Source organism: Vidua macroura, chromosome 26, assembly GCF_024509145.1.
Source record: "Vidua macroura isolate BioBank_ID:100142 chromosome 26, ASM2450914v1, whole genome shotgun sequence".
In the NCBI taxonomy this organism is placed as follows: domain Eukaryota; kingdom Metazoa; phylum Chordata; class Aves; order Passeriformes; family Viduidae; genus Vidua; species Vidua macroura.
This window is the reverse complement of record NC_071596.1, coordinates 2,066,877-2,091,806: the sequence shown is the minus strand read 5'-3', so window position 1 is coordinate 2,091,806 and position 24,930 is coordinate 2,066,877. Positions and strand designations below refer to the sequence as shown.

Sequence of the window (24,930 nt, the reverse complement as noted above, 5' to 3'; positions counted from 1 at the left end):
GAGCAGCAGGAACAGTTTGTAGCTGGGAATGCCATCCAGCTGGAGGCCCCCGGAGCATCCCAGCATCCACACTATGGATGGTGTATGGCCCCAGAGCCCAGAGCTGGGGGTCCCAGCCCCTCTCATGCTGCTGGGGCAGAGCTGGCTGCATCCCTCCCCTATGGATGGGGTGTGAGCAGAGCACTGCCCATCCTCTTCCCCAGCAGTTACAGCCATGTCCGCAGTCCCCTGCCCTACAGCTGAAGCCCCCACAGTGTCCCAGCCTCTACAGCCAAGCAATACCTGTGTCCCAGCCCCTATAGCTTGGGGGACAAGGGTCTCACCCCCCTTCCTACAGCCTGGGTCTGATTGTGAGCCAGGCTCCCAGACCTCTCTCTGCAGGGGAGTCTGCCTGTGTCCCACCCCATATACCCACATATATGTAGGTCTCAGCCCCTCAGCTATAGCTGGGGCACATCAATAACCCCGGCCCTACAGCCAAGGGGGTCAGAGCTCCCTCCCCTATAGTCAGGGCACACGTACACCCCAGTCCCTGTAACCAGGGGGTCACAACCCTCGCATCTATTGCTGAAGCACACCTAGACCCCAGGCCCTGCCCCATGCCCCAGTCCCCGTGGCCGGGGCAGGGAGGGCTCACAGCCCTCTCCGCTATTCCCGGAGCCCACCGACACTCCTGTTCTCACAGCCGGGGGGTCACAGCCCCCTCCCCTATTGCTGGAGCACAGCCACACCCCAGCCCCCTCCCCTACACCCCCGCCCGTGTCCCCGGGGGGTGTCACAGCCCCCTGCCCTCTCCCCGGCTCACACCTACGCCCCCGGCCCCGTCCCAGGCCTCGCGTCCCCCCCGTCCCGTCCCCCCCGTCCCGGGCCCTCCCCGGGGGAGGCGCTCGGGGCCCGCGCCCGCCATGTTTCCCGGCAGCGCTCCCTGCCCGCCGCCCGCCTGAGCCTCCCGGGGCCGGCCCGGCCCGGCCCGGGGCCGCCCGCCCTCCTCCGCCGCCGGTGAGTGGGGCCCGGCGAGCGGGGCCCGGCCCGGGGCTCCCGCTCCGCGCAGGCCGCGGAGCCTCGGCCTCGATTAGCGCCGCGGGCCGGGAGCGGGGCGCGGGGCCCGGCCGCGGGGGGTGGGGGCGGCGGGCCGGGGCCAGCCGCGGGAGGGGGCGGTGGGGGTCTCTCCCCGGCCGGGCGGGGGTTTCAGCCAGCCCGGGCCGCCCGGGCACGGCGGGGGCCGCGGCTCGGCCCGTCCGGCCGGCTGGGCCGGGCGGCGCTCGGGGAGGGCTGAGCCCGCGGCCCCTTCTCTCTGCAGGGACTCGATCGACAGCAGCTCCCGAAGGTTTGTCCGTGTGGCAGCGGGCGCAGCCGGGATCCCCGAGGGATCCACCGCTACCGGGGCTGCCCAGGCTGTGAGTGCCCGAGGAGAGGCCGGTTCGGGCCGGGAGGGTCCCGGTGTGGCGATGGGAGCGCTGGTCTGAGCTCTGCGAGGCACCCCCGGGTGCGGAGCCGAAACCCGCATCCCCCAGCTGAGGACGAGGAGGGATAAACCAGAGGTGATCCGGTTCCGTCCCACGGGAGCGCTCCTGGCAGGGTAATGATTTCGTGTTCGTCTTGTTTATTCCCTCGGTGAAGCAAGTTTTGTAGGAGCAGGAAGGGAGGCGGCAGGGCTGGCTGGGAGGTCGTGGGTACTTCATGCACCCCACAAAGGCAGCACTGCTGGGAGCTCTTGGTACCAGCGCCGTGGCTTTGTGCCCGAGCTGGAGCCACCCGCACCCACCATGGTCCTGCGCACATCCTCTCCCCTTGTTCTGTGTCAGAGTTGGACTGGCTGCAGCCACGTTGTCCACACACACTGGAATTGTGTGTGGTTTTTGTTTGTGCCTCATGGTTCTCATTTGGAGCACTGTGGTGGGTTTGGCCCTGTAAATGCTACACCGTGTGTGGCTGGAGGGGCCAGTTCCTGGGGTTGGAGGTAACTGCATGTGATCCAGAGAGAAATTATTAAGATTAAATTTAAAATTAGGTTTCAGCGTGTCAGCTGTTTTCCCCGGGAAGGTGCTCTGGAATCACATCTTACTGCTGGAAAGAAAACCTTATCCTTATTTCCAGCCTAACCATACGAACGTTCCCCTTACCCACGTATGTCAGAGCAGAGCGTCAGTGGGTTCCTCCTGCATCGCTTGCGTCATCTTCCTCAGAATTAAAAAACTAAACCAGGCTCGAAATGAAAACCAAAATGTGACTGACTGGGCCTGCACTGGGCGTGTGAGGTGTGGGTGTTCACAGGGGCCATCAGTAGTGCTGTGGGGGCACATTTGGTACCGGTGGAGAGCGGATTGTTGGGGTCTGACGTGCTCGTGTGTCACCGGGAGTTCAGGGAGCCTCGTGGTGCAGCAGGGAGAGCCGGGAGCCAGTTCCTGTTGGCTTTGCAGTCTGGCTCTGAGCAGCTCTGGGTGGCTTAGGGCCCCAGGACACGGATTTTAGGAGCCCCGAGTGCTCGAGGGCCTGGGGTCGTGTGGTTGTGCACGTGCAGGAACCGGGCTCTCTTGGGATCTTTTGTGCTCCTTCCTGATCAGCTGCAGCACACAATGCCCGAGCGCTCCGGCCCTCACAGCTGTCCCGGGTTTATTTCTGATTCCTGGCTGCAGCTCGGTGCCTGGGAGGGGCGAGGATGGCTCAGGAGACGAACCAGACGCAGGTGCCTCTGCTGTGTACCACGGGCTGCGGGTTCTATGGCAGCCCCCGGACCAACGGCATGTGCTCCGTGTGCTACAAGGAGTTCCTGCAGAGGCAGCAGAGCAGTGACCGGATAAGCCCTCCAGGTAGAGGATTTTTTCCTGGAAATCTGTCTTGAATGGGTGTCTGGATGCAAACTGTGTTCAGCATGGTGCTGGTGCCTGGCCACCAGCAGATTTACCCCCTCCTAGAAAAATCATCTTTCCCTTTCCATGGATACCCAAGGCTCTAAATCAAGGATCCAAGCCCTCAAGCACTTCTGTTCCCTGTTAGGAGGGGCACTTGTTTTCTTCCCAGTTTCACCAGTTTGTGAAGCCCCGTCCCAGCCAGCACCTTCCAGTAAACTGTAGAATTTCACATGTGATAATAGTGATCCCAGCTTTCAGCTATTTCCTGCTCCCTGATTAGATGCTGACTGCTGGGAACCATGACAAAGCCCCACAATGAAGTTTTATTTGGCCTATTTTTATAATATTCTTATCTTAACAGTGTGATATCTAAAAGTCATGACTTACAAGGTTTGTTTCCTGCACTTGGGATGGGAGCAGGGGAAGGATGCTCTCTGCAACGTGAGCAGGGATTTCTTTTGCTGAGGGTCGTGCAGATGCCACATGTGCAGAGTGAGAAATGCCTCTTAGAGTTCTTCCACTGTGAGAGTTATTCCTGAGGGTCATGGAATTCATCATGGCTTGCCTTGAGTCACCCACACAAAATATGCTCAGGAACATGACTTTTCCTGACAAAGGCTTTTCCTAATACCCCAGCTTAGATCCTCAGCTGACACAAACCCATATGTGTCTGTCAAAGCCTGTTCCTTTCAGCAGATGAGGATCTGTTTCTTACACCTTGGAGAAGTTTACAAAGTGCCACTGGGTTCGAGATCCAGACAGCCCTGGTGTCCCACAGAGTCCCATGCACAGATTTGGAGAGTGTAGGAGCAGGAATATGGGAGTGATCCCAACAGAAGTGTGCCCTCCCAGCTGCAGTAGGGAACGGGAGTGTAAAGTCTGCTGGAAGTGCTCGTTCTGCTTTCTCCTTGACTGTCAAGCACCTGAGGAACTGGCTGATACTTCCCGAGACTTGACCTAGCCTGCTCTTGTCTTGTAGCACCCAGTGGTCCCAGCAGCAGCCCCATGGCTTCTGAGGCCATCGCAGGACAGTGTGCGGAGGGAGACTCCACACCTGAGGATGCAAAAGCCAGGTAGGGGCAGAGTCTGGAGGGGAGGGAATCTAAACCCTGCTAAAATCCAGCTCTGGGACACAAGGGACAGGTGTCATCCTTCATATGTCTGTAAACAGGCTGGGTCAAAGTTTGCGTTGTGACTCCGGTTTATTTGGAAGACTGAGATGTCCCTCAATCTGCTGCTGCTATGTCTGATGTGTAGAGTGAGGTATCAGAGGGTTGGTAGTAAATTAAATGGCATCTTGGTTCTCCTGCAGCCAGTGCACCTTGTCTGTCCCTGGCTCTGTTCAACTGTTCAGTTTCTGCTCGGTCCCAAGCAGTGGGATTTTTGGGGTTTTCCTGTGCAGGGCCAAGAGTTGGACTTGGAAGGATCACGAGGATCATCAACCCAGAATGTTGTGTGATTCTAAGTGAAAACACCTGCTGATGACCCAGTCTGAAAGCTGTGACAGCAGGATTAGAGACCTTGGGCCTGTTTGATGGGAAGGAGCACAGAGCTGCACTGAGCTCTACCATCACATTACAGCCCTGACTCATAACTGTGTTTCCCTGCCCCTGGACTTGTTTGGATAGGCTCTTGCCTTGCTTTGAGATATAATTGGGTGCAAAAGGAAACTGAGATCATCACAGATTCATTCCATTTATGTCTATAAAGAACTTTGATCCCCGATTTCAAGGGGAATTGACCTGCTGTGCTCCTGACCTACTTTTGAATATAAGGAAATAAACTTTACAGGCTGAAGGTCTCTCCCACATAACTGTCCATCAAATGAAAATAGTTGTGTTTTCTCTTTTTGTTTGTCTGCTGCAAATGCTCCCAGCGCTCAGACTCCTGTGACCCATCAGATGACGGCCATGAGCATATCCAGAGAGGAAACCAGCAACAAGACAGAGGAATTCAGCAAGACAGATGAAGCCTCATCAGCTTCTTCCTCATCAGGTAGGGTGCTTGGTTTGTCCTTTGCACAGGTCTGAGTGACACTGAGCTCAGGAGTCCATTGGAGCAGCAGGGACAGCTGCTGACCATGGGGTGTGTCCCCTCCCGGCAGTGAAGGCACACCTGAGAGCTGAGGAGGAAACTTGTTTTGGTGACAGGGAGGAGAGCAAATGCTGTGCTCGAGGGCAGGCTGATAGAGATTGCTCTGTGGGCTGAGGGCTGAGTGGCTGCCAGCCCTCGAGTGGCTGGCAGGAGGATAATCTTCCATGACGCCTCTCCCAGCGAATGGCAGCGAGCCCGGAGCGTCCCACAGCCTGACGCGGCTGCTGCTGGCGGCACTCCCCTGCCAGCTCCCGAGGGGGAGGAAGGGAGACGGATCCATCTGAGGCTTGGAGAGAAGTGACTCGGTTGTGACAGTGCCTGGGGGTAGTGGAGGCCTGTTGTTGTCACCCCGTGTGATGGGGGAACCTGTCCCTCGGGGGGTGTTACACAGCCAGTGCCCTGACGTGATTGAGGAGCAGCAGAGTCATTGCCCAGTGTGGCACATCCTCCAGCTGATGCCATAAGCAGGTGATCTGCATGCAGACACCCTCCTTTGCTCAGCTGACAGCTTGCTTGCATTGAAAGCTAAAAAAACCCAGGAGCTGTTGGTTGCTAATAAGCCAGGGCTTTAGTCACCACACATGGCTGGGCATTTTGGTTAGGTAATCTCCTGCCTGCAAGCCCTGGAGACAATTTACAACAGGCAGGTGAGAGACTGTTAAAAAGAGGCTCGGGAGGGCCTGCCCCTTTCATCTGCCTGTGTAGTTTTTAGGAGGTTGTTTAGGGTCAGCTCCACAAAGCTGTCTCTGTTTTGTCTCCTCAGAGCAGCCTGCACTGCAGATGCTCCAAGGAGCAGTTGGAGCTCCTCCCTCCTGTTGACTTCTCTAACCTGCTTAGGTACTGGAGGAAATCCTGCTAAGCATCAGTGACCTTTAACAATCTGGCTTTGAGAGCTCAGTTTTCCCTTTGGTAGATTAGAGGCAGTGATGGATATCTGTGTAAAGCATTCTAAGACCTACATTTGAGGAACACTTACATAAGAGTCAGCAGAAATAATTAGTAGTACTTACAAGGGGTTAACTTTTTTTCTCCCTGTGAAGATTAACTGTGGGCTCAGCTGCCAGCTGTATTGCTGTACAGCAGCTGAGCTGTAGTGACTATCCAGTCACTGTCCAGTGACCACTTCAGCTTTGGATTTAAGGCATTTGAAACAGAGAGAAAGCTGTGAGGTGGAGATCTCGGTGGAACAAGGCAAATCTCACAGTTTGGGGTATGTCAGCCAGGTCAGTGTGCACACGGAGAGTCATCAGAGCCTCAAGCAGCTCCTGTGATAAAATGAGTGTTTGGTTTATCAAGAATGGCAGCAAAACTCTTGCCTCTGTTTCAGGTACCCTGCTTGAGATATCCCAGAACACGGCTGAGGGCAAGACGGCTTCGGAAAAACCGAAACCGAAGAAGAATCGCTGCTTCACCTGCCGGAAGAAGATTGGGCTGACTGGTAAGTGCCTGGCTCTGGAAAAACTTCCCCGTGCCCTAAGCAGTCCCCAGTGAGAGCCCTGTGAGCACAGTGGTGTGGTGCTGCTGGGTTTGGAGGGTCAGAGGCTGGAGGTTTCCCCCAAATCCATCCTGGAGCTGTGGTGCTGCAGGAGAGGAGGGAGGAGAGCTCTGACCTGCAACAGCACTGGCTGAGGCAGCAGCCTGGGGAACATCCCACTCACTGCCAGGGTCCTGGCAGCCCTTGGGAGCAGGATTGGATGTGGCAGCACCTCTTGGTTGTTCCTGCTTCTTGGCAGGAGCTGCTGTAGAGGAAAGCAGAGCTTGCTGTGGATCAGAATCCGCTCCCGGTCAGGTCTGTGGTAAAGCTTTCGTAACAGTGACATGAACTGAGCTAGACCCAAATGGAAAATCCCTCTCCAAGACTCATCCCATTTGTTAATGCTGCCTGATTTCCACTGTTAGCTTCCTGAGAGCAGGATGGCTCTCAGCATGCAGCCTATAAAGCTGGAGAGAGAAGTGCTGGGATGGTGTCAGGGCACTGCTATCAATGGGAAGACAGCTTCTGGAAAGTGAAGCAATTAATTTGGCTGTGGTTTGCTAATAAAAACATCGTTCCCCTAAATTATCTCTGGCATTTAGTACTTCTCTGGAAAAAAGTTAACTCTGGGGCTGTGCAGGTCATGCTGTTGTGGCAGAGCACTTGCTTCTGTAGCCTGCTTGGGGCATCCAGCAGCCAGGGACTGGCTGTTTTCATGGATATAAGAGGCTTTGGCAAAGTCTAGACTGGAAAGTTTGAACCTGAGCTTGCCTGGAAATCCATGGGCACTGTCCTAGAATAGGGGTGGGTTTATAAACCTGGATCTGGGCTGGGTATTCTGTGCCCAGCCTTCAGAGTGCAGAGAGGATTGTTTTCCTGGATGAGGGTTTCCTTACAAGCTTTAAACTATGAGAAGTTCTCTTCTTTAGGATTCAACTTACAGAGAACTCCTGTGAATTGAGGGTATTTAGGATAAAATGAGTTTTCTCAACCAGGAGTAAACTGGCACCTTGGAGCAAGGTGTTTGTGGGCTTTACAGCCTGTAGTTGGAAAAAAGTGAAGGGACAGAGCATGATTCCCTGCCAGCAAGATTCCCTGCTGTCCTGCAGCACATCCCCTGCTCGCTCTCTGCCTTGCTTTCCCAGTGTGCTGTGTTAATGGTAGCACTCTGAGCATTGTCTCGGAGTGAAGTGACTGAACTGGGAGTTTTGAAGCCTAAATAGCTCAAACATGATCCTAAGGTGGTGACAGCTCTGCTGCTTGCTGCTGGTCAGTCCAGCTGCTGCTGTGTGACCCTGGGGAGCTGGACTGGCTCAGAGGGCTGAGCTCCAGCTCGGGCTGCCTGGGGAGCCTGGGGAGATTAGCAATCTGGCACTCTGCAGTGCCTGGCATGTCCCTTGTCCCCAGGGAGCGCAGACAGCAGCTGCTCTGGGAGCGTTTCCCACCATGTGACAGCTGGGGCTGCCCAAAGCACACGGAGCTCCTGAGCCAGAGGAAAGCAAAGATCCACCCATGGTCTTCCCCAAATAAAGAGTCCCTTTGGCCTGTGGGGAACAGCAGCCCCCCCTCCCTTGCCCCTCTCTCTGCATTGGTGGCATTTCCTGGCGTGGCAGGAAGGAGCCAGGCCCTGCCGCCTTCCTGCTCGGCTGGATGGGGTCTGATGTGGCTTTGTCCCTGCTCTTCCTCCCCTCAGGCTTCGACTGCCGCTGCGGGAACCTGTTCTGTGCCATTCACCGGTACTCTGACATGCACGCCTGCCCCTACGACTACAAGGCAGAAGCTGCCGAGAAGATCCGCAAGGAAAACCCCATCGTTATCGCCGAGAAGATCCAGAAGTTGTGAAGGGGTCCGAGCAGCTCGAACTGCAGCCAGGCTGCCTGGTGCTCCTCCCCTTCCTCCCAGCCTTCCTCCTCCTCCTCCCAGCTCCTGCGGCGGCGCGAGGGTGACTCTGGCAGCGCGCACAAACCGGCACCTGGACATGGGGACTCCTCGCACCTCTGGCAGTCCCTTGGTGTTCCTCCTCTCCCTTCCTGCCTGTCCGACAGCCACTGCTCAGCTGATGTGTTCTCAACCAGCTTCCCAAAGGAAAAGGGACCGTCCTGCCCCGCCGCTCCGGCGCTAAGACCTTCGCACTTGCCTCTTGCCGGGCAGTTTGCGCGGCGTGAGCGGCCGGGCTCTGCCGGGCAGCCTTTCCCTTGCCGGCGGCTCCGAGTCCTGCAAACCACCCAGGACTTGTGGCCGCAGTCCCCGAGCAGCTGCTGGACTCTGTTCCCTCTGCCTGTAATCCCGGGAGCTGGGGGATCTGGCAGCCAGGCTGCCGTCTGCTCCCCGGGAGGTGTTTGCTCTCAGATGCACAAAAGTTGATTCTGTAGTTCCAGCACCCCAGACCCCTCTCCCCACCCTCTGCTGACGCTGTTGGAGAAGCACCAAGGGGGTTGAGCAGTGATGCTGGCACAGGAAAGTTATTTTGTGGCTTCAAGTGACGTGGGCAGGGCAGGACCTTCCAGGAAGTTCTGCTTGCTGCCTTGTGCCTCTCTCCACAGGGAGGGAGCCAGGGACACCCCTGCTCCAGCCTCCTGCTTCAGCACCCCTGGATAACCCCGGCTGCTTTCCCAGCAAGGTGTGTGTCCCTCAGCACTGCCTGTGCCTGCTCTCCTCTCTCCCTTCTTTCCTCTCCCCTTTCTCCTCTCCCTTCTCTCCCTGCCTTCTGCCTTACACGAGTCGCTCTCATCAGGGTTGTGCACAAAGCTCAGGTCCCCACACCTCTGCTTCTGGACCTGTCCCTGCATCCAGGTGACAGTGGGGTCCCCTCCTCCCATGTGGGCCATGCTGGTACTGGGGAGAGCTCGGGGAGCCCACCCAGCTGCCCTCCTCTGCCTCCTCCCTCCCTGTGGAATGAGAGGCAGGGCCAGGTCCCCAGGAGATGCTCTCCAAGCCAGACAGAGGGAACTGGGACACAGAGGGGAAGTCGCAAGGAGGGTCCCGGCGTGCCCAGAAGTCCAGGTGGGGGCTCAGAAATGCCCATGGAGAGACCCAGGGAGCAGGGAGAGGTGCTTGGAGAGACTCAGAATTCCCTGAGGTGCTGGAAGGCCCAGGGAAGGCTCTGGGGTGCAAGGGAAGGCAGAAGGAGACCTTTGGGGTACAGTGAACATGCTCAGAGGCCTCAAGCACCCTAAGAGGCACGTAGAAGGCTCTGGGGCTGCTCTCACTCACTCACACAGGAAGGGAGGTGTAGGAAAAACCAAATGCCACTCAGTACCACTCCAGAAAGAGCACCTGGAGGGCTCTGTTGGGAGGACCTGGGGCTCAGGGATGCAGCACAAAGCAGGCAGAGGCTCCTGGGGCACAGCCACAGCCTCTTCCATGCCCGGGGGATTCCTGGGAACACCAGGAGTGGGGCTGTGGCCACGGGGCTCTGGCTTTCTCAAGCAGAGAAACCCGGATGGGCCCCGGGGGACAAGCAGCAGCCTCTGTCCCACTCTGCTGGCCATCCCACGCTTTGGAAGCATTTCCCTTGGTGTCAGCACAGCTGCAGGGCCCAGCTGGGGGAAACCACAGCAGCTCCTTCCTTCCAAAGGCTGTTTTCCTGCCCTGCTTGTGGCAGTTCTGCCCAGGTGCTGGAGTGTTTGGTTTTTGCAGTCTGCTCCAGCCAAAGCAGTGTGTGCTCTGTGCCAGCTGCCATCCTGTGCTGCTACTGGCAGCATCTGAACCTCCCAAACTGCTGCAAACCCCCCTCCAGCACAGAGAGGAGCGAGGCTGCCTCTTGCCAGCCTTTTCCTCAGGTTTTTCCTTCTGGATAACACTGACATCATGTCTGGAGCATGCAAGTAGCTGCACATGTTACCCCTGGACACACCTGGGCCATGAGCACGGAGCTGGTGGTGGCCAGGCTGGGTTTGCCACTGAGCTTTTGGCTGAGGATGATCCCTCACCCTCAGGGGATGCAGGAATTGCAGCCACCAGCCCCGAGGAAGTGCAGCAGCTCCCATGGATCCCTTGGGAAAGCTCACAGCCACCTGCTTCTCCAGCACCGCCCTTTTCCCTGTTCCTCCCTCCCTGTCCATGAGTGTAAATACAACACAGTCTAGTTTGCTTGGATGCTGTGGGTGCTCTGTTTCAGGCAGGATATCTGTGGGGCTTGGCTTGGCTCTTTTGGGGTGGTTGTGGGGCTCTGTGCCTCAGTTTCCCTGTGGATGATCATTCACAGTACCTGGTGCTGGCCAGGGATCAGAGCACCCCCCGATCTCAACTGCACCAGGGGCTGGGCTGGATGGTCTCCAGAGGTCACTTCAACCCTGACAAGTCTGGGATTTGGCCTTCTGGCTCAGTAGGAAGCCCTTGCTGGGTTTGAGGGGCTCTGAGGTTCTCCTGGGTTCCCTCTTTTCTGCTGTTACCTCCGTGGGGCAGGAAAGGGAGTTTGGGATAGGCCCCCAAAGCCTCTCTGCTCCCCATATCCATGTGGGGGCACTTGGGCAGTGTTTGGCACCAGGACTGACTTCAGCAAGGCTTTGGACGCTGCCTCCCGTGACATCTCTGTGGGTAGACATGGGAAATGTGGGAGAATGGACTGGGGGGGAGAGCCTGGCTGAGTGCAGAGCTCAGAGGGGCCTGGAAGCACAGCAGAGCTCACCTGTGCTCAGCACTGTCCCCAGGGATCGGAACCTCCTCCAGCCTTGCTCCGTTCGGGTAGCAACGGCCTGCAGGGGACAGAATGGATCCTGCCCAGGTTTCAGGGCGATTCCGGGGGAGTGACTGATTCACCTGGAGGCTGGGCTGCCATTCAGAGGGACCTTGAGGGGCTGGGAGGGGGCAAACCTAAGGGCAAGTGTAGGGTCCTGCACCCGGGGAGGACAAAGCCCAGGGGCCTGCACAGGCTGGGGGTGACCCACTGGAGAGCAGCTCTGCAGGGAAGGACCTGGGGCTCCTGGTGGATGACAAACAGTCCCTGAGCCAGCAGAGTGTCCTGGGGCCAGGGGGGACACTGGGACCCTGGGGGCATCGGGAGGAGCGTGGCCAGCAGGGCAGGGAGGGATCCTGCACATCTGGGCTGCTGTGTCCACTTCTGGACAAGAAGGACAAGGAGCTACTGGAGAGGGTCCAGCAGAGACCCCAAAGATGATTTGGGGTCTGGAGCTCCTTCTGGTGAGGAGAGACAGTGGGAGCTGGGCTTGCTTAATCCAGAATAGGCTGAGAGTGTTGGATGTTTGTTTCTTTTTAAAAAAGACTATAAAATAAGAGTATGAAGTCATAAAAGCTCAGAAGTTACATTCCAGAATATAACAATACGGAGAACAGCCAGATTTCCATTGATACAAACCAAAGCCAGCTCCAGCTCCAGAGCCGTGACCAGCTGCTCTGTTCATTTAGTGCAGCTGATTTGGGAATGTGGCAGTGCTCAGTCAGAGCACCCAAGTGCCTCTGGGACTCCTCCACTCGCTGCTTGCGGGTTTTCCACGCTTTCTTCAGGATCCGCTCCATTTGCTGCTTCTGCACCTTCTCGAGGGCCACCTGCGCCCGGGTCCGCTTGTCCAGCCCGCGCTCCTCCTCCTCTTCCTCCTGCTCCTTGCTGCCCATGATCTGCTCCGGGATCTGGGCTTTGTCTTTCGCCTTCTTCTCCTGCTTGCCGGCCCCCAGGGAGCCCGCGCTGCCCTTCAGCCGCAGGGGATCGCGCTCCACGATTTTTCTCAAACTTCTAGATTTTTGTCAAATTTTATACAGTCCCAAACCCATAGAAATCCATCGGTTTAATGTTCATTGGTCCCGACTCGTGCAGTTCTTAGTACTTGGTTTCCTATTGCATATGGATTTCCTCGCCTCTGATGTTAATTAGGTCTTCACTCCTAATTTGCCTTTCCTTATCAGCCTTTTCCAGGTGTCTCCAGCCGTGCCAGGGGGCAGGTCTGGAGTGGATGGTCGCTGATGTTTCGCCAATGGCCCTTGATGGCCTTTATCTCTCGGGTATCTCTCGTGCTGCCCTCAGCCCGCTGAGATGCCGAACTCACCATTGTTCCTGGAGGAACAATGCTTTGGAGGGAAACTTCCGTTCCCTTCCCCCGGGGCAAAGGCGAACAAACGTGACTAAAGTTAGGAAATAAAAATTTTAAACGTGGTATATTTTCCAACAAGAGGCGATCTCACCAATCACATAAATATCTCCAACGTGAGTACCAGACTCCTTTCAGTGGTGCAATGGCCATAAACGAAACCAAACCACAAGAAGTCCCACCTCAACGTGAGGAAGAGCTTCTTTACACCGAGGGTGGCAGAGCACTGAACAGCTGCCCAGGGAGGCGGTGGAGTCTCTCTCTCCGGAGACAATCCAAGCCCACCTGCTCCAGGTGACCAAGGTCGGGCTGGATGATCTCCAGAGGTCCCTTCCAGCCCCATTTGGGACTTTGGGATGCAGGGACCGAGGAGAGGCCGCGCCGCGTCCCCGCCATGAGGCGGCCGCGCTGTTCCCATGGCAACGGGCGCGGGACGATGGCGTCACTTCCGGCCGGGGCGGGGCCAGCGCCGCCCCCGCCTGGGAGGCCGCAACGGCCGCGGGGCCTCGGGCAGCGGCGAGCGGGGCCGGGAGAATGTGCAGGTACCGGCGGGCACGGGCACGGGCACGGGCACGGGCACGGGCACACGGCCGGGGGGGCAGCCTGCAGGGAGCGGGGTCCGCTCAGGGTGTGTTGGTGGGGGTCCCAGAGCGCGGTCAGAGGGACGGGAGGCCCCGGCACGCGGGGGAGGCCGCGCTGGTCAGTGAGGGGGGCACAGTGGTCAGTGTGGGTTTGGGGGGGGCACAGTGGTCAGTGTGGGTTTGGGGGGGGCACAGTGGTCAGTGTGGGTTTGGGGGGCCCGCGCGGGTCAGTGGGGCTGTGGGACCCCCCCCGGTGGGAGGTGCAGGCCGGGCAGGGTGTGTGAGACCCCCCCAGCAGGCGGGGGAGGCTGGCGGTGGGCGGCGTGTCCCGCAGCAGGCGGTGGGGGCCGGGCGAGAGCCACGCGGGCCAGTGTGGGCTCATGGGGACCCCTCAATAGTCGGGGGGGGGTCTCGAGGAGGTCAGTGCGGGGGTCGGGGGGCTTACACGGGTCCGGTGGGGCTGTGGGGGACACGCACACAGTGATCGGGGAGGGGTCCCATTGCTCAGTGTGTGTTTGGGGGCTCCCCCAGCGATCAGTGAGGGGATTTGGGGCCCACACGGGTCGGTGTGAGTGGGGATGGGGGTCTCCATGCTTGTCTGCAAGGTGGGAGGGCTGCGAGGGGGAGAGAGAACTCACTGCTCTGGGGTGGGGGTGGCTTGGCGGGAGGGGTCAGTGCTGGGGGGAGGCCAGCAGCCGGCGATGGAGGGAAATGTGTGTGCAGCCAGGGTGTGCGGGGCGGGGGTCCCACAGCCCCAGCCCGGTCAGGGTGTGCGGGGCGGGGGTCCCGTGCCTGTCAGAGGAGGGGGGGGGCACCCACCAGTCCGTGGTGGGGGGCCCCACAGAGGTCAGTGGCTGGGTGCAGCATGGATCCCCCTCCCGATGGGTGTGGGGTCGGTGTGTGTGCGGTGGGTCGCGCCCCCACAGCAGGCGTGGGGCGAGGGCAGGGGCCGGGCGGGGCTGGCCACCCACGACGGGGTGTCCCCAGCTGGTGCCTGGCTTTGTCCCAGCGCGTGCAAGACATACGACACGAGTGTGACACACGGTGTAAGTGGCCCGTAGTGCCACCTCCCCGCGTGAACCCCGTGCAGGTGTGCGGCCACCCGATCTGCCCCCGGAGTGCCGGTCCCACCGGCACACGGCGTGCCAAACTTGGGAGGGACACGGCTGCCACGTGCCAGGTGTGACACTGGCCCTGGCTCTGCTGTGGATGGTCACCGGCCCGAGGGGGCCTGGCTCCTACCGGGACACGGGGCATCCCTTCACTCCCAGTATTTTGGCATATTTCAGTGCCATATCCCAGCTTCAGTGCCATATCCCTCTTCCACCCTTTCCTCCCCTTTCCCAGGCCTTCGGAAGCAGATGGAGCGAATTCCTCGGGGTGTGGGCTGGTTTGACATTCCTCAGCTCAAGCCTGTGCCCAAACTTGCAGAAAATAGTTGCTTTTTTTTTTTTTTTTTTTTCCCTCTCTTTCCCCCTTCCTCCCCTTTCCCCTTTTTCCTAGGGAGCTCGGCACTCCCGAACGCCTAGGTGGCCCCGGGGGAGCCGTGTCCTTTGTCCCATCAGCAGTGTGGCTGCTGTGGGGGTGGTGTGTGTGGGATCCTGCGCTTGTCCTCGCCCCCTCCGCGTGGGCTGCCCGCGTGGGCTGGCGAATGTGGCAGGAGCTTGGATTTCGGGGGGGCTGCGTGTGCTCGGTGGGGGCTGCAGAGGTGCTCGAGGTGGGGGGGGGGACACTGCGGGGAGCGCGTTTGTCCGCGGCCGTGGGTCACAGAGGGGACAGAGCCCTCAGCGCCCCCGCCCTGCCCGCAGGCCCCCGCAGCCGCCGGACGGACAGATGGACACGACAGCCCCGCCGCACGCCCCGGCCCGCGCTGCACGGCCGGCGCCAGCCGTGCCCAGGGCCAGCTGAGGACGGGGCGTCTCCGGGCCCGGCGTCGTTGCCGGCCTCTGTCCGATTCGGATCCTCCCTCGCTCCGGGCGCGGCCGCCTCCCCTCCCGCCTCGCCGCCGTCATGAACGGGCTGTCGATCAGCCAACTCTGCTGCCTCTTCTGCTGCCCGCCCTGCCCCAGCCGCATCGCGGCCAAGCTCGCCTTCCTGCCCCCGGAGCCCACCTACGCCATGGTGCCCGAGCCTGAGCCCGTGGGCAGCACGGGCTCCCTGCGAGGCGCCGCGGGCCGCTGGAAGCTGCACCTGAAGGAGCGGGCGGATTTCCAGTACTCCCAGCGGGAGCTGGACAACATCGAGGTGTTCGTCACCAAGAGCAGCCGGGGGAACCGCGTCGGCTGCATGTACGTCCGCTGCGTGCCCGGCGCCAGGTGAGTCACTGGGTGTGAGCTGGGGCTGCCCTGGGGCCGCCCTGGGGGCTCCCGTCCCCTCTTCCCCCTCAGCTGAGCCTCGCTGGAGGAGCTGGCCCTGCCGCGGGGCTTTGGAGGCGTCCGGTGGGACGGGCGAGCTGGGCTCCCAGGACCGGTCTGGCTTGTGGCCACACTGGGAGTGGGGTTAAAGGAGGAGCAGAGGCAAAGCCAGAGGCTGCAGGGGTGTGGGGATTCCCCAGGCTGTCTCACAGTCCCCTGCAATGCTCCAGTTGTTTGCACAGAGCTTGCTGCTCAGGGGGCACCAGGGTGGCTGCACCAGCTGCTTCTCCCCATCCCCAGCCCTGCGGTGACCATGGGGATGGGCAGCTGCCTGTGCCAGTCAGGAGAGCCTGGTTTAGTCAAATTCACAGGGACTTCTGATTCCTCAAGGAAAAGAGTGATGGGAGTGAAAGCCAGGAGGGGTTTGGCCACTCCCGTGGGTCAGTGAACTGGCACCCTGGAGCATGAGATGGAGACGCCCTCCTGCTGGCACTGCCTGGGCAGAGGAGACAGGAGGGGACTTGGCAGCTGCTCCCTGAGCAGTGGCACAGTCTGAGGGTTCAGATGCAGAGGGAGGCCAGGTCACCCCAGCTGAGCCCTTTCCTGTGTCCTCCCAGGAACAACAGGTCCTCAAAACCAGCATCCCAGGCTGCAGGGCTGGGGGGAACCAGGCCTACCAAAGCGTGGGGTATCAGGTGCTGCTGGATGTCTGAGTTCCTGCAGCTCATCCTGTCACCGACTTCCAGCTGGGGCTCCCTGGGCATCCAGGCCAGGATTGGAGGCTCAGCCTGGCCACAGACCCCTCAGACCAGCTGCAGGGGCTCAGCAGGGAGTGAAGGGAGCCAAGCTCTCATCAATCTGCTATTAGTGTTAATTTTTATGATTAACGTTGTTTTTCCCCTTATGGTGGTAATTTCTTGTGCCTTGTCACTCCCACAATTCACTTCTCTCTCAGCATCTGGTGTCTTGCCAGGCTCAGGAGAGAAAAAACCCGCTGTCAGAATTCTTACTTGAAATCCCCATTGGGCAAACGGCCCCAAATCCTGAGCTTTTTACTGAAAATAGACTCAAAAATTTGAACAGAATCATCATCCTGCCTTCATGCTGCCTGTTCCTGCTGGGAGCAAGCCCCTGGCTCCGGCAGCAGAAGGGTCTGGGTGTCCCTGGGAGTGTCACAAGGACCTCCCTTGGTGGCTAGAGGGGCGTTGGCCCTTTGCGTCCCGGGGTTTGGTTGCTGGCCTCTGGGGATATCCGTGCTGGAGCTCTGGCTCCAGCAGAGCCCAGGATTAACGTTCTGTACCCGTGTCCCAGGTACACGGTGCTCTTCTCCCACGGCAACGCCGTGGACCTGGGCCAGATGAGCAGCTTCTACATCGGGCTGGGCACCCGCATCAACTGCAACATCTTCTCCTACGACTACTCGGGCTACGGTGTGAGCACGGGCAGGCCCTCGGAGCGCAACCTCTACTCCGACATCGACGCCGCGTGGCAGGCGCTGCGCACACGGTGAGCGGGGCGGGGAGCACGGCCCTGCTGGCCTCAGGAAAACCCTGTGCTCCAGGAGGCTGGAAAACAGGAAATCTCCCAGAAGGGGAACCCTGGGCCGCTTGAGGCAGGAAGGGGTGGTTGGAAAACTGTAGAGGGAGCAGCTGGGGCATCCAAGGGGCAGGGATGCTGCAGGGCATGACCTTGGCAGAAGCTGTGCTTCTTGTCTCACTGTGCCAGGCTCAGCTCTGGTTCCCCTGCCAGGCTTGGGGTGCAGCCCCGTGCCAGGCTCTGCCTCCTCTTCCTTGGGCCTGGCTCACTGTGTGACCCAGAGCTGGAACTGCCCCACACGGCTGCAGTCCAGGGTCTGAACACCCTATAACCCTGACCTGGTGCGGGAAAGCCTTGACATCCCCCAGAGCTCAGCTGGCAGCTCAGCCCTGGCAGCTCCCTGGTCCTTCGGGAGGACAAGGAACTGCTCTGGGCCCAGCCATGAGGAGCTGGGGGAAGATCAGGGAGACAGACCCCAGACCCTGCCAGGAGCCTTGTGGGTGCAATGACCCGAGCAGAGTAACCCCATAGCTGTATCTCCTGGTGATGTGCCTGGCCACTGAGCTGCTCCGTCCTCTGCCAGGTACGGGATCAGCCCGGAGAACATCATTTTGTATGGACAGAGCATTGGCACAGTGCCCACGGTTGACCTGGCCTCCCGCTACGAGTGCGCAGCCATCGTGCTGCACTCCCCGCTCACCTCCGGCATGCGCGTCGCCTTCCCCGACACCAAGAAGACCTATTGGTTCGATGCCTTCCCCAAGTGAGTGCCCTGGGCAGAGGGCATGGGGGGTTTGGAGGGGCAGTGCCCAGACCAGCTCTGGTCACAGCCAGGGGGCATGTGAGATATGGGCCATTTTTTGTGATAGGTTTAAACATCCCCTTCAGCATCTTCTTGCCCTGTATTTGGTGCCCTCTGGGAGTTGTAGCTCTCTCTGGGGTCACTGTGTCCCCTCCTGAGGGCTGTGCCATGTGTGTACCCCGGTCCCCTGTGGCATCACCTCCTGGCCACCTTGTCCCAGTGACTTTGCCCACCAGCTTTGGGGCTGTGCTGCTGGCTCCTTGTCAGGTGTCACAAGCCCTGGGTGTCCCTGGGACCCCTCTAGTGCCCCAAGAGTTATTCCTTGGGGATTTTCCTGCTCTTCAGATGGCAGGAGCAGTGCTGTGAGGACAAGCTCTTCCTTTGCCTCTCCCTTGCAGCCAGGCCCGTGGGGCCCAGGGGACAGTCCCTGAGCTGGAAGCTGTGGCTGGGAGCCACCAGCCCACGCTCTGCATCCTGATGGCCTCACGTGGCCTTTGGGATTGGGCTGGGACCAGCCGTGCTTCCCTTCCTCAGAGCCTGACAGGGAAGGGCTGTGCTGCAGCAGTTCCCATCAGCCCAGCTGAGGTCCCACGGGGATGTTGTCACTGCTGTCTGCTCCTTGTCTGTCACACCGGGGCAGATCTTTTCCTTGGCAGAAGCTCTGTGTCTCTCCCTCTCCCTGTGCTCTGCCATGATCAAAGAGCATTTCCTGGTCCCTCTCCCATGGGATGTTTTGGGGGCAGGAGGAGTGGAAATGTCTCATTCCTTGTGCTTACCCCTTCTCTCCTCTCTTCCCCATCCACCCTCTTGGCAGCATCGAGAAGATCTCCAAAATCACCTCTCCTGTCCTCATCATCCACGGTACAGAGGACGAAGTCATCGACTTCTCCCACGGCCTGGCGCTCTTCGAGCGCTGCCCCAAGGCCGTGGAGCCGCTGTGGGTGGACGGGGCTGGGCACAATGACATTGAACTCTACAGCCAGTACCTCGAGCGCCTTCGGAAATTCATCTCCCAGGAGCTGGCCAGCCAACGCAACTAGCCAGGGGGCAGGCAGGGGGGTTCTGCTTGTTTCTCCAGTTCTCCCAGTGGCTCTCCCTAGTCCTGCTGCTGGAGCTGTAACAAGTTTGTTCAGCCTCGGCTCCAGGCTCAGGAGAGAGCAGGAGGCCCTGGAATGGACAGTGTTTACTCTCGGACATGAGCACAGCTCTCCTCCCTGCTGGTGCCAGCCCTGGCGCTGCTGGCACCACCGGCCCGGCTGGCCAGAGACGGCAGCTCCCTCCTTGCCCCTTCCCAGAGACACGAGCCCACCCTCTGATGGTGGATCCTTGGCTTCAGACATGTCCTTGTCTCCTTTCCCAAACCGGCGAAGCCCCGAGTCCCTCCCGGCCGCTCTGCTGCTCTGACCATAGCAATAAGGCGTGTTGGAGAGGGGCTGGGGCCCCGGCCCCTCCCCGGTGTCCCTGTGGGTGGGACACAGGAGGTGGCAGTTCCTGCTCTCCATGGAGCTTTCCCGGGACCAGCACTGGTGGTGCCCGGTGTTCACCCCGCAGCTGGGGCAGAGCCGTGTCCCCATGGGGACTATGGGGATGCATGGAGGAGGTGCCCCCCTGCCCCACACCTCCTCCAGTCTGGTGCTGCTCCGCCTTCCCAGAGCATCCTGGTGCTCAGGTCACCCCTGGAAAACTTCCGGCCCACTCGCCTGGGGAACGGGGTAAGGGAAGCAGGCAGCAAATAAAGAGCAGAGGTTTAACGTTTCACCTGTGTGTGCCCTTTCCATGGGGCACCTGGGGGCTCCTGACCCAGCCCCAGGATGTCTGGCCCCCTCTTCCCCCTGTTCAGCACCTTCCCTAGATTGTCCTTGGCCAGATCCCCAGTGCTTGTCACCCTCCTCTGGGGACTGGGCAGCTCCAAGGTGCCAGCGGGAGCAGGGAAGATGCCCTTGGCCCATGGGACAAGGCTGCAAAGGTCTGTGTGTCCAGTGGGACTTGGGGACAACAGGAACCCATTCCCCTGTCCTGTGTCATTAGGGGGTCCCGTGGGATCACGGGTGCAGAGGTGGAGGATGGCCTCAGCCTTCCAGGAGCTGTGGGGGGGCTGGGTGTGCCACAGGGGAAGGGGGACATCCCCATGGCCTGCTCTGTACCAGGCCAGCACAGCAAGGGTGGATGCAGAGTGGTCCTGGGGTCCATGGGATGGTCCTGGGGAGAGCAAACCTTATTTTTGACCTGCTCCATGCCCAGTTCTGACCAGAGGTGTGTGGGAACCTCAGTGATTCTGGGGGTGCACTGGCCATGGGGGCAGGTGCAGGGGTGTCCCACAGAGTCCTCCCACCAGCACACGGGAAATTTGCCCCAGGGAAAGGCAGAGGCTGAGGTTGGTGATTTTTGGGATGGTGCCTGCTCTTACACCCCAGGAAGAGCTGTTTGTCTGTGTGTTTTCCTGCCCCTGGGACATCCCTGGCCCCAGCCCAAACAGCAGAACACTGCTCTGCCCTTCCCCTCCTTGTCCCTGTCCTCTCTGTGTCCCGTCCCCGACACGAGGCCCTGGGGCCTGCCAGGCTCATGTGAGGAGGGATTTAATCTCCTTAGGGGCTCAGGAGCCAGGCGGGGGGGCCTCGCTGCACCCCCACGCTCCGAGCACTCCAATGCAACTATTGTTTGGGGCTGGGAGCCAGGGGGGCCGAGGTGGGGGGCATGGGACCCCCTGCTTCCCACACATCCCTCTTGTCCCCCAGGAGCAGAGCAGAGTGTTCCAGAGGAGGAGGGATGACCCTTCCTTGGTGCTGGGGCTGTGCAGGAGCTGGAAGAGGAGTGGATGATGGCTCTGGAGGGGGCCTCATTCATTTCCCGGGGGATTTTGGGGTCCAGGAGCTGGGATGTCTGGCTTCTCCCTGCAATCCCCCCAGTCCTTCCTTCCCCATCCTTCTGCCAGCAGTGGCCAGGTGGTTTGGGAGCCTTGGGCTCACAAGTGTGTGGGAAGCCAAAGCCGCCCAGCCCGGCTCCCTCTGGCCCTGCTGTCCCAGGGCTCCCTAATCCTGGCACAGAGACGTTCTGTGTGCACCCAGGGTATTTTTATCCTCTTACTGCTGCCTGTTTCCTGTTGAGCTGCGGATGCTTCAGGCCAGCTCTGTGTTGCCAGCAGGATGGCTCAGAGCTCGTTGGGTTTGGGGGGATGTTGAGGTGGCTCAAGGTTGTTTTTCCCATGTCTCAGTTTAAAACAAAGACAAAAGGTCAGTAAAGTTCAGCCTCATCCCCAAAGTTTAGAGCCAGGTCAGGAACATGGACCAAGGAGATGGACATTGCTGGGTGCCACCTCCATGGAGGGGAGCCCTGACTGGGATCAGGGCTTTGGGTCTGGATCTGTCCCAGGATGGAGGCTCCATCCTCACTCAGCAGCTGGAGCAGGGAGGGACAGTGGAGCACCACCCCTTCGAGAGCTGCAGGGGCCTCAGAGGGTGTGGGCTGGGGGCCCTGGGCACAGGAACCCCCGGCTGGGGCCAAACTGGGCCATGAGCCACTGGGACAGCACTTCTGTCCCCTCTGGGATCACACTTCTGTCCCCTTTGGGATGGCACTTTTGTCCCCTCCACTGGTGCTGTGGTTTGGGGTGAAGGAAGGGCACAGGGTGCGGGACAGGGCTGGACAGTTTGGGTACCTGGAAGGGGACTCTGCAGTGTCCTTTCCCTGGAGGGGACAGGAAGAGCCAAGGCCTTGATTGTCCCCAAAGTCCCTCCTGCAGCCAGAGCAGAGCAGGGTCAGCGCAGGTGTCCCTCCGGCTGGTTTGAAGCCCGCAGCCAGGAGGGCACAGGGGCCCAGGCTGGGCATGGGGGATGTCGGGTGACCAGCCAAGAGGGGTTTAAGTCTCATTTGGGGCATAAATGAGGCTTTTGATGGCCGGGGCCTGCGTGCCACAGTCATGAGACCTCGTTTAGAGGCCGAGCTCAGTCATGGGATCCAGGAAACTGAATTAAAGCATCTTAAGGAGCTTTTTTCCGAGCTCTGCTCTGGTTTTCCACGTGCTTGTCATATGAACAAAGACGGTATAAAAGGGCAGAGGGGAAGGATCCCATCGGTGGTCGGGCTGGGAGAAGGGACGGCGTTGGGAAAGGATGCCAGGGTGAGGGGCACAGCACGGCGCTGGCTGAGGTGGAGGGAAGGAGACAGAAAAGGACAAGGAGACGGGCTCTGCCCTGTCCCCTGAGTGATGCGGAGGCCTTGGAGACAGCAGGGACAGTGGGGACAGGTATGGGGGCAGATCTGGGGGAGCAGAGTCCGTGTCCCCCCTCCCTGAGCAGCGCAGAGCTGTGAGAGCTCAACGCACCCGCGGCTGCACCGCGACACCGGCGGCACCTCCCTGGTGAGACACGGGCAGGGGGCACAGGGGGTGGGGACACCCACAGCCCTGGGAACACCACAACCCTGGGGACACCACAACCCTGGGGACACCCACAGCCCTAGGAACACCCACATCCCTGGGGACACCACAACCCTGGGGACACCCACAACCCTGGGGACACCCACAGCCCTGGGGACACCACAACCCTGGGGACACCCACATCCCTGGGGACACCCACAGCCCTGGGGACACCACAACCCTGGGGACACCACAACCCTGGGGACACCCACATCCCTGGGGACACCCACAGCCCTGGGGACACCACAACCCTGGGGACACCCACAATCCTGGGGACACCACAACCCTGGGGACACCCACAATCCTGGGGACACCCTGAGAGGGCACCCACAACCTTGGGGGGGCACCCAGAAGCTGGGGGGGCGCCCGGCCCTGCCCTGCTGGCTGGGGCTGGGGACAGGGGTGGCAGGTGGTGGTTCCTGAGAGCCCCTGAGCTGGGTTGGGACCCTGCGCCTGGGTGGGAATCCATGGGATGGCCCCTGGACTCTGGCTGTGCACGTCTGTGCACACACAGCACACACGTGTGCATGCACAGGTGTGCGCACAGGGACCTCTGCACACGTCTGCACACACACAGGAGTGTGCGTGCCCTGCTGAGACCTGCACACACACAGAGGTGTCCACAGACCCACACGGTCCTGCACACACACAGATGTGCACTCACACACACAGAGATGTACACAACACAGGGATGTGCACACACACACACAGATGTGCACTCACACACACAGAGATGTACACAACACAGAGATGTGCACACACACACAGATGTGCATTCACACACACACAGATGTACACAACACAGAGATGTGCACACACACACAATGTGCGCTCACACACAGATGTGCACACACACACAGATGTGCACTCACACACACACAGATGTACACAACACAGAGATGTGCACTCACACACACATGCACACACACACAGATGTGCACTCACACACAGATGTGCACTCACACACACACAGATGTGCACACTCACACAGATGTGCACTCACACAGATGTGCACTCACACACACACAAAGATGTGCACTCACACACACGTGCACACACACACAATGTGCACTCACACACAGATGTGCACTCACACACACACAGATGTGCACACACACACACGTGCACACACACACACACAGATGTGCACTCACACACACACGTGCACACACACACACACAGATGTGCACTCACACACACAGATGTGCACACACACACACGTGCACACACACACACACACGTACACACACAGATGTGCACTCACACACACAGATGTGCACACACACACACACGTGCACACACACACACACACACACACACACACACAGAGATGTGCACTCACCCCTGAGCAGCCCCACACTCCCTCTGGCCCCTCTCCTCACGCTCGGGTTCCAGAGCAGTCCCTGCACCTCACACCCGCCCATCCCAAACCGCCCCCAGGGAGCGCAGCACTGCCAGGGCTGTGCCTTGCACCAGGGAGACCCACGGGCTGCTTTTCACCTTCCGGAGATGTGGGGCAGGCTGAGAATCTCCAGCTCCCTCTGACCCCCCAGCTCCCCGGGCTCCATGGGATCCCCCGGGATGCCCCAGCTGCCATAGGATCCCTCACCTTCCTGGGATTATCCCAGATCCCCGGGTCCTCAGCTGCTCGGGATTTCCCAGCTCCCCAGAATCCCCCAGCTCCCCAGGCTCCTTGCTGTCCCCTCACGTCTCTCCTCTGTCCGCAGGAGCTCTCAGAGGAGTGCGGGGCCGGGCCCGCTGCCCCCTGTGAGCTTCCCTTTGTCATCCTATGCCTGAGCGATGCCTGGAGGCTGGGACGGCCAAGGGAGGCCCACGGGCTGCCACAGCCCCGCGGTGACAGCGCCTGGACAGCACACGTGGGACCACGCACCCGGGCTGGGATACCCTGTGGGACTGAAATGTCCCCTTGGAGGGCCAGAGCATCCCCGTGGGGGGCTGGGAGCAGCCCCTTTGTTGCAAAGCATTGTCTTGTAGAGGCCAGAGCATCCCCTCAGGACACCAGGAATATCCCAGGGGATGAAAATCCCATAAAGGGACCAGAACATCCTGGAGGAGGGGCTGGGATGCATCCCCTTCATGTACCAGGAGCACCTGTGGGGACTTGGAGCATCCCCTGGGGAAGGCAAAGCATCCCCTTGGGGTGCCAGAAGAACCGTGGGGAGCTGGAAACACCCCAAAGGGAGCTGCAGCATCCCCCAGTGGGGTGGCTGGTACCCCGTGGGCTGGGGCTGGGGCTGGGGCTGGGCAGGGTGGGAGGCAGCAGCCAGGCCATTGCCCCAGGATGTGGATGGGATTATGGGGTGTCACAGAGAACCCCTGTCTGGGAAGGAACTCCCATGGGGGACATGGACAGTGGGGTGTTATTGTAGGGTGGTACCAGGATGAGGTACTGGGAGCAATGTCACCATCCTGGTCAGCCCATCCCTGAGAAGATGTGGCCCCATGTGAGGAAGGCCCTGTTCTCCCAGCTCTGTTCCCTTCTCCAGCTTCACAAACCCCACCTGGCACCTTGTGCTGAGGCTGGAAAAGTTCCCCTGTGGATGCAGAGAAAATCTCCCCCATGAGGAGCAGAAACTCGTCCTGGGTGCTCAGATGGGGTGGTGCAGAGCAAGAAGCATGGAGTGGGGGCCTGTGGGGGGAGGCTCTGGTCACACCAGCATCTGGTTTCCATTTTTTGGGCTCTTTTCCCAAAACTCGACCCCATTCACCCAGCTGGGGTTGATGGCAGGGATCAGCTGGGGGGCAGGGCTGGAGGGTG

General features: G+C 59.8%; 3 protein-coding genes across 4 annotated transcripts; 2 read left to right on the top strand and 1 right to left on the bottom strand.

The window, feature by feature from the left end:
- Positions 1 to 872: 872 nt before the first annotated feature.
- Positions 873 to 10,518, top strand: LOC128819233 (AN1-type zinc finger protein 5-like). Its single transcript, XM_053999260.1, has 7 exons — positions 873 to 999; positions 1,301 to 1,579; positions 2,637 to 2,810; positions 3,832 to 3,925; positions 4,729 to 4,847; positions 6,274 to 6,384; positions 8,114 to 10,518. Exons 3-7 carry the CDS (start codon positions 2,660 to 2,662, stop codon positions 8,260 to 8,262), a joined length of 624 nt encoding a protein of 207 aa, XP_053855235.1. The 5' UTR covers positions 873 to 999; positions 1,301 to 1,579; positions 2,637 to 2,659; the 3' UTR covers positions 8,263 to 10,518.
- Positions 10,519 to 11,662: 1,144 nt separating this feature from the next.
- LOC128819529 (protein FAM32A-like) lies at positions 11,663 to 12,860 on the bottom strand. The gene is made up of 2 exons (XM_053999782.1): positions 12,750 to 12,860; positions 11,663 to 12,114 (listed from the first exon to the last, which is right to left on the bottom strand). Exons 1-2 carry the CDS (start codon positions 12,858 to 12,860, stop codon positions 11,683 to 11,685), a joined length of 543 nt encoding a protein of 180 aa, XP_053855757.1. The 3' UTR covers positions 11,663 to 11,682.
- Positions 12,861 to 12,900: 40 nt separating this feature from the next.
- On the top strand, positions 12,901 to 19,493 carry ABHD17A (abhydrolase domain containing 17A, depalmitoylase). Of its 2 annotated transcripts, none has more exons than XM_053999258.1 (5): positions 12,901 to 13,006; positions 14,854 to 15,360; positions 16,711 to 16,905; positions 17,519 to 17,698; positions 18,552 to 19,493. In XM_053999258.1, the coding sequence occupies exons 2-5, from the start codon at positions 15,056 to 15,058 to the stop codon at positions 18,775 to 18,777; spliced, it is 906 nt and encodes a 301-aa protein (XP_053855233.1). In that variant the 5' UTR covers positions 12,901 to 13,006; positions 14,854 to 15,055; the 3' UTR covers positions 18,778 to 19,493. The 2 variants fall into 2 exon arrangements, with proteins under 2 accessions (XP_053855233.1, XP_053855234.1); XM_053999259.1 differs by lacking the exon at positions 12,901 to 13,006 and adding an exon at positions 13,020 to 13,092.
- The last annotated feature ends 5,437 nt before the right edge of the window (positions 19,494 to 24,930 follow it).

Bases quoted from the DNA above. Each gene is read 5' to 3' on its own strand.
- LOC128819233 (XM_053999260.1), top strand. From the start codon at position 2,660: ATGGCTCAGGAGACGAACCAGACGCAGGTGCCTCTGCTGTGTACCACG. The intron at 4,848-6,273 runs GTAGGGTGCTTG...CCTCTGTTTCAG, and splicing joins ATCAGCTTCTTCCTCATCAG to GTACCCTGCTTGAGATATCC. The intron at 6,385-8,113 runs GTAAGTGCCTGG...TCCTCCCCTCAG, and splicing joins GAAGAAGATTGGGCTGACTG to GCTTCGACTGCCGCTGCGGG.
- LOC128819529 (XM_053999782.1), bottom strand. From the start codon at position 12,860: ATGGCGGGGACGCGGCGCGGCCTCTCCTCGGTCCCTGCATCCCAAAGT. The intron at 12,115-12,749 runs GTGGGCTTGGAT...TGACAAAAATCT, and splicing joins ACCTTGGTCACCTGGAGCAG to AGAAGTTTGAGAAAAATCGT.
- ABHD17A (XM_053999258.1), top strand. From the start codon at position 15,056: ATGAACGGGCTGTCGATCAGCCAACTCTGCTGCCTCTTCTGCTGCCCG. The intron at 15,361-16,710 runs GTGAGTCACTGG...CCCGTGTCCCAG, and splicing joins CGCTGCGTGCCCGGCGCCAG to GTACACGGTGCTCTTCTCCC. The intron at 17,699-18,551 runs GTGAGTGCCCTG...CCCTCTTGGCAG, and splicing joins TGGTTCGATGCCTTCCCCAA to CATCGAGAAGATCTCCAAAA.